Source organism: Cryptotermes secundus, unplaced genomic scaffold, assembly GCF_002891405.2.
Source record: "Cryptotermes secundus unplaced genomic scaffold, Csec_1.0 scaffold2786, whole genome shotgun sequence".
NCBI lineage: Eukaryota > Metazoa > Arthropoda > Insecta > Blattodea > Kalotermitidae > Cryptotermes > Cryptotermes secundus.
Genome location: NW_019735517.1, coordinates 1 through 7,566, shown reverse-complemented (window position 1 = coordinate 7,566; position 7,566 = coordinate 1). Strand labels below are relative to the sequence as shown.

Genomic DNA, 7,566 nt, shown 5'->3' with positions numbered 1-7,566 from the left:
CACCTCAGGGATAGGCACAGATCAGTGTTTATGAGACATTGCGCTCAGACTTTGTATGTGACAGATTTTATATCCAGCCCTACTGGGAAACAACTGGATCTGTGAAATGTAATTACAAATAAATAAATAAACTCAGAATACAAGTTGATGGACAAAATCCAGAAACTTTGTGGTCGAAATATGTAATTTCTGTCTTCCAGTTTCTCAATCCACTACTCATTCTTTGAGGAGTTACTTTTCTACAATAAAATTTTGTAATTGATCCCGTTTTAGGAGAGGAATTCTCATGACCCTGCAGTGGTCCAGCAGATGTCACCAACATGGGTGAGAGACAGCCACCACCAACATCATGCCCTTCCAGTGCACTCAGCTCCTCCTTCCACACGGCACTCATCGGCAGTGAATTCTGCTGGCACCAGCACTGCCTCAGAGCTGCAGCAGGCTCTCCCATGGCTTACACCTGACTTCAAGGTAAGTCTGAAAACCGCCATGTTCAGAGTACAGTGTAATGTATGAGAAGGGAATAGTTTTAACCCTTCAGTGTTGTAGTTTGTGCATGGCATGCCAGCGGCTTTTGTAACATGTCGCAGAAGTCCGTATCTGGCACACATAGTTCAGTGCTAAGTTTCAGCCTATTTTGAACTGTTATTTTTCATGTAAAGTAATCTTTTGATGTGACAATCTACGACATTGAGACGTGATGTTGACTCTAAGAAGTGTGCTATGACTGCTATATAGCGATCCATAAACAATTCAATATATGAATGGTACCACTTTAATTCCCCTTTGTTCTTTAAATACACACCATGCAGTCTGGTTTTAGCTGCCAGGGCCAGTCACGAGCAGTGAAGTGGCCAGCTGTGTTGTGTCACGACCAGTGGAGGATATAATGCTGTAGAATAACAAAGTGCTGGGTCGACATTCATCAGAAAAACAGTGCCCATCTAAGAGAAAGAAATTTTGAAAGCAAGATTCCACCAACTGTGAAGAAATCAAGACAACAGAAACTTCATGTTGTGTGTCAAAAACTGCATGATGTGGGACTGTGTGTGGTATATTTTTATGACTAACACAACCAGCTGAATTTCTGAGATGATAATATAATATTATTTTCCTACTCTTTATAGGCTTACTGTGCCAAAAAAATAATTTTAAAGCAGTGTGGATCAACATACCAATTCTATATACATTTCTGAATGTAATATCAAAATAAGAAAAACAAAAATCCAGTTTTTCCCAGTTTATTACACTTTAAGTGAAATGTTGCATTCACTGTTTGAAATGCTTAAGTATCCCCAATCCCAAGGGGTGAGTAGGAATTAAATGCCCTGCGTCATTGAAGAACTAAGGTTTTCCTGCTCTCTTTGCTGGACCAAGATGAAAACCAATAATCAAAAAGGAATTGCAGAATTAAGATTGAAGTCTTCTGGGATGTGCCTCAACATAGTTTGCTACACAGGCACTGTCTTTTGAGAAGAATCTGCATGGAAGATGGAGGCAGCAAGTTACTCTGGTTGCTATTGCTCCCCCCCATCAGGGTTGCGCGTTTACGTATGCCGTGCCACTCGGTGACTGTAAGCCAGGAGTTATACAGGTCATCAGAATTTGCAGGATGAATGGTCAGTTCAGGTTTATTGTATTCGTTTTTTATTCTTTCAGTCTTCCGTCCCTGTGTGTCTCTGTTTTTTCCATTCATTCATCTGTAATCTGTTAAGACGACAGGTCCACAGTCTCTTCCTAAACAGTTCCTCCACCTGATGCGATCTAGAGCTCTCCTTCAAATGAAAATATCCTCTTCTGTCCCCAAGATCATCCAGCATCTTCTTACTTCTTCTTCCTCGTCTTCTGGTCACTTCTATCTGCCCCTCTATCTTTCCTTCAATAACTTCCTTTAGAATGCAGTTACTACATAAGATATGACCAATCCAGTTAGCCTTCCGTTTTCTTATTTCTTATAGGATATTCCTCTGCTCACTGACTCTAAATAGCACTTCTTCATTTCTCACATAATCGGTCCAAGTGATTTTCTCCATCCTTCTCCAACACCACATTTCAAAGCTTTACAGGTCTCCTGCCCTAAGTGTCCAAGTTTCAGCCCCATACAAAGCAATGCTGCAAATGTAGCATTTCACTAGTTTCTTTCTCAAATTTAAGTCCAATTTGCTGGTAAAAGATTCTTGTTCTTGCTAAATGCATCTTTTGTCATGGCAATCCTAGATTTAATTTCACACGTACACCTTCCATCATCTGTTAGCAAGCTACCCAGATATTTAAAAGGTTTCACATTCTCCAGTTGTTTTTGGTCTATCTTTATTGTGACTGGGGTTGGTTGTTTTGAAATTTTCATTACTTTTGTTTTTTCCACATTCATTTCCATACCATAGCACCTTCCAATTTCGATTAGTCTATCAATCATACCCTGTAGCACAGTTTCTTCCTTAGCCATTAACACAAGGTCATCTGCATATTTCACAGTTTGAATAATTTGCCCTCCTAATTTGAAGTCTCCAAGCCCATCCAGAGCTTCTTTGGTAAGGCATTCGCTATACAAGTTGAACAAAATTGGTGATAAACAGCATCCTTGTCGAACTCCTCTTCCAATCTTCACACTTCTTGTCTCCCCCCTCTTTCCAGTAGCACTCTAACTTTCTGATCCATGTACAATTTACTAATCAATCTTCTTTCACGCCAATCGATACCTGTTTCCTTTAGGATCTGCATTAATTTGGTCCAATTTATACAGTCAAATGCCTTCTGCCAATCTGTAAAGCAAGCACACAGTTCCTTCATCTGTCTCCAAAGTTCCTTCTGCTATAATTCTCATCATCCCAGTTGCATCCCTGGTTCCTTTTCCTCTTCTAAATCCAAACTGATCCTCTCCAAGAATATACTCTATTTTCCTTTCAGTTCTTCTTTTATGTTCTTTGCTATATGTGCAATAAGGCTTATTGTGCGATGGTCGCTGCATTTTGTAGCTTTTGTCTTTTTCTTTAAGGCAATCATTGTCACTTCTGTAAAGTCCTTGGGCCACTCCCCAGTTTCATATATGGTGTTTATGAGTTTTGTCAGTGTTTTCAAACCACCTTCTCCCAGTAACTTAAGCACATCTCCAGGTACATCATCATCTCCTGTAGACTTTCCAGTCCTCATGTCCTTGATAGCTTTATCCACCTCACTTTGTAAAATATATGGTCCTTTCTTGTCTGTATCTACTTCTTCTTCCGTTTCCACTTCCAAGGTTTCTGGCTGATTAGGTCGATCATATAGTTCTGTAATATAATTTTCCCAAATTTTCAGCACTTGCCTCTGATCTACTATTCTATTCCCCTGGGTGTCTTCGATGCCAATATTTTGAATCCCATGGTTCTCTTTCCATCCTAGTTCTTTTGTCTTCATGTATATCAAATCATAACGTCCTGTCCTTTGAAATTCTATAATCTCATTACATATCTTCTCAATATATTCCTTTTTGGCCCTGTCTGTGGCTCAGTCTCCTATAATTCCTTTTTTATGGAACCAAAAATAAAGTTACTTGATATTTTGCTTGTATATACTGTATTATACAAAAGCATGTACTTAATGGCAGTTTAAGTGTGATTTTGGTTTATGCACCATCTTCAGCCATACCCCCCCACGTAAGATGCAGCTCCACTCTAAACGTTAAATGAGGAACACTCTATAATACTGCACATTTCAGTAACCAGAAGGGTGCTGAGTTGGCAGTAAAGTCCATAGCTTTAGCCCTCAGGATGTGATAACTTGCTCTGTGGTCAGGGCTGTCCCGCAGAGAAGCTTGACCAAAATTACAAGATATTTTTGAGATAATATATACACCCACAGACTCATCCTGTGGATTGGGCATAATGAAAAGTAAGGGGAGTATGGCCTGAAGTAGCAGGACAGTGGTTGCAGTTGCACTATGGGATGGGGGAAGTGTGTTTCACGTGACTAAGATCTTGTTATAATACATACACACCCTTCATTCCTTACCACAGAGGACCTGCCAGAATCCACTGCATGCTCCACTGAGGGCAGGCAGGAATAAAGGCACAGACAGTATCTTGTACGCATTCTTTGGTTTGCATCAGAGGTCAGGAAATAGTTGGCTACTGGCTGCATGGATTGGGTTTGTTTCTGGCTGGTGCACTTGAATATTTTTCTTTATCACTATGTCCAGGATAACTGTGGTGTCACCAAACTGAATCTGTGAATCTTCATGGTGTGCTCAAATAGGAGAATTCTTTCATCTAATTGTACTGTTTCATATCATGTGGTAATTGATACTTATTTCACTGGATTTACTGGGACACATTCAGTGTACCCAATCTTCATAGAGAGGGCGAGTTGATAAACTGTCTCCAGATTATTCGTGCAGGTCCATTTGTGTGTGAATGGAAATCCTGTAATGACAAAGTGTGATTTGAGGTTCTGACAGTAGTGACTGTGAGCACTTTAACTTCCTGGGATGTGATGCCATGTTGTGACATAGATTGTTACAGGTGTTTTGGTGTTCCTGCTGTCTCCATTGTCAGATTAGAAGAGTGCAGTAAGTGTGGAAAAAATGGTACGGGCATAAGGAGAGAGAGGATCACTATTCTTTACACTGTTTGGATCAGTGGGAGCCATTTTCTCTGTATATATATATCGTTTGTTTGCACACATGGCCTGCTCTTCTATCCTGACTGTGGAGGAAGCAGGTCTCTCAGAAATGGTGACGATATGCAAGACTGCACAGTGTTATGTCCCAGAAGAAAGTACTCTTTCCTCATAAATCATTCATATTTTCATATAAATTTAAACAAAATAAATTGTTTAGCCTATTTCTACTATGTCTTTCTGTTATATATTTCACAATGTTTCCACAAGAGGACACAGATCTACAGTAACTGGGATGACAGTGTTGGGGAAATCCTTTGGTTAAGTGCTGCATGCTGTTATTTTGCATTGTGAAAGAATTAGTATGGATGCCAGTAAATATGAATATATGCTTAACTTCCAGGCTCTAGTTACTCAGTTGGGCCCATTGTCATCAAGCAACATGCATGTTGATCTCCAGTGGATAGCAGATAATTTTGCACCTGATCAATTTCGAGTTCCAGAGACCCCTGGCCAGTTTGGGTAAGTGATTAAGAGAAGTTTTCATAATAATTCGTACTTGTTATTATTGTGTGCTTTATTTAGTGATACTGCCATAGCTCAGATTATGTAGCAGTGAATGGGAGGATGATTAGTGAGTAATGAATTTTAAAGGATGTGGAAGGAAGAGGTTTTAACAAACTTTGAGACACTATATTTGCTGGCAGGTTTGAAAAAACAATCTGTCCCTCAGGCTGAGATTTGGATCTGCCATTCTCCAATGCAAAGGACTATTGACCATGTGACAAAGAAGTTGTTAGAATTTCTTTAGCAACTGAAAATAACTGCCATTGTTCTATAATCCCTGCAGTGCGAGATTATGTAACACATGCAGGTCCCAAATTCTTTTGATCAGATCAAGAAAGAAATGTCTTGATTCACACTGCTCTCAGTCTCAGACTTTTGTGGATTTTGAAAGAACTAATTTGCTTTATGAACACACAATTGCATGCATACTACCTGATCTGTTAGAACCAAATGGCATGAGCATAAACCTAGGAAATTGTTTAATATGACTTGAGACTGTCCAGAGTCCTGGCAGAGATTCAAACTGAGCACCTTCCAACATAAAGTAGAATATTGCCACTATGCCATCCCATCTGGAAGAATATAAGTTTTTATTGATGAACATACACTCAGTGTCATTTGCCATTGTTTGCAGGGAAAGGTTAGGAATACCTCACCTGCCAAGAGCTCGAGAAACTGAGTACTATGAGGCCTCCTACATTCCTGTAGAATTGCCTGTGTCTGAGGAAAGACCACCAATCATATTGACGGACGCAGAAATTGAGCGGGAGCTATCCAACAGGTAAGTCATCATAACATCTTGCGTGTATTTTCAGTTGATGTGATAGTAAGAAGCATGCGGGGTTCTTTGCATAGGTCAGATGAATATTTTCATAGGAAAAACTGTGAACTGTTCGTTAGTTTGGGGACAGCTACTGTTTTCACCTTTCATGTGTCTGTACACTTAGGAGTAATGTAATGTCTGCTATGTGAGTTGCAGTGAGTTTGTGGGAACAGCCTTCCAGTGGCCATAGGCATATGCATTGCTAGTTATCTCTAAATATCAGTGTGACAGATATGCCAGCAACACTCAAAATCTCTTTCTTCTATTGTAATATAGCACATGCAATGCACTCTGCTGTGGTAACCCAAATCCTATATTTTGTACAGGCAGTCTACTTGCCACAAGTAATTACATCATCAGACCTTACAGTAGAAACTGACTACCTCATTCTGTATATTTTAAATCTTTAAATGCAACATGGGATCATAGTTTTCCAGTGTCTCAACATGTTTCATTGTATCTTTCCCGTATGTCTCTGACATAGGCAGACCTGTTTCTGGAGCACTCAAGCTTATTTTTTTCCTTCCCCTTTGTAAGAAATCTACAATGTTCCAACTTTGTATAGAGATTCCATATTTTCTGAGGTCTTCCTTGGTCTGTCAAGTTCTGTCTGTGTTAATCTGTCATAATTTGCCCTGAGTGTATTCATAATTCTTTCTTAGTATCTTTGTTCTTGATATGATCTAGTGTATTGGTGGCTTCAACTCTATGTACAAATATCCAAAATTGAAGGTCAGTTGCATCAGAAAAGTAAGTATAATTACTTGTGTATTGTACACATTTTCATGCAGTACTTGATGTTAAAGTTAAAGTTGTTCCTGCACTTAATAATTAAGCACTACGCCATGAAAACATTTGAGGGAGGTGAATTATAACTCCACCATCCTTGAGTGGATGTTATTTGTTTTAAAAGTTCTAGTTATTTAGTCTATATAAATTCTGCCAATTAAATGAATAGTATTAAATCAAGGGGCACAGTCATGGAAGAGCATGTGGAGACACAAGAGACGCACAACATGGATTCCATTATTCATGTGAACTTGCATATAAAGTACAACTCCTGTTCAGTGTTTCTTGCATTAATGTTTTCCTACATTTAACATGCAGTGATACCAAGCCAATAATCTCAGCATTAAATTTCCCCACTTTAAGATTTCCTCCATTTCATATCCAAATTCAGTGCTCCCCAAAGTATTGACTTGCAGTCAGTGAAACTAACATGACATGACATGACATAACTTAAATGGAGTAGTAAGTGGTGGTTCTGCTGCATTTATCAGGCACTCCTAGCCATGCCACACGTCAAGCAGGCAATCATCAACTTCTTATCTATGAGACCTGGGTTTAATTCCAGGCGAGTGTATGTGGGATTTGTGATGGGCAGAGTGGCATTGGGAGAGGATTTCCCCTGAGAACTTCAGTTTACTCCTGCAAACTATCATTCCATCAGTAATTTGTGTCCATTTTTCATTGGGGGCTGTTACAATAGGACGCACGTCATGTATTAGCTTACTGCATGTTTTGACCTTTTTCAGCCATCATAAGGTATATCCTTATATTCGCCTTTCTCTCTGATCTGC

At 39.4% G+C, this 7,566-nt stretch overlaps 1 protein-coding gene across 1 annotated transcript; it reads left to right on the top strand.

Annotated features, from left to right (window-relative positions):
- The first annotated feature begins 262 nt into the window (after nt 1-262).
- On the top strand, nt 263-6,246 carry LOC111869506. Its single transcript, XM_023861080.2, has 3 exons — nt 263-471; nt 5,000-5,118; nt 5,798-6,246. Exons 1-3 carry the CDS (start codon nt 310-312, stop codon nt 5,946-5,948), a joined length of 432 nt encoding a protein of 143 aa, XP_023716848.1. The 5' UTR covers nt 263-309; the 3' UTR covers nt 5,949-6,246.
- Nucleotides 6,247-7,566: the final 1,320 nt, after the last annotated feature.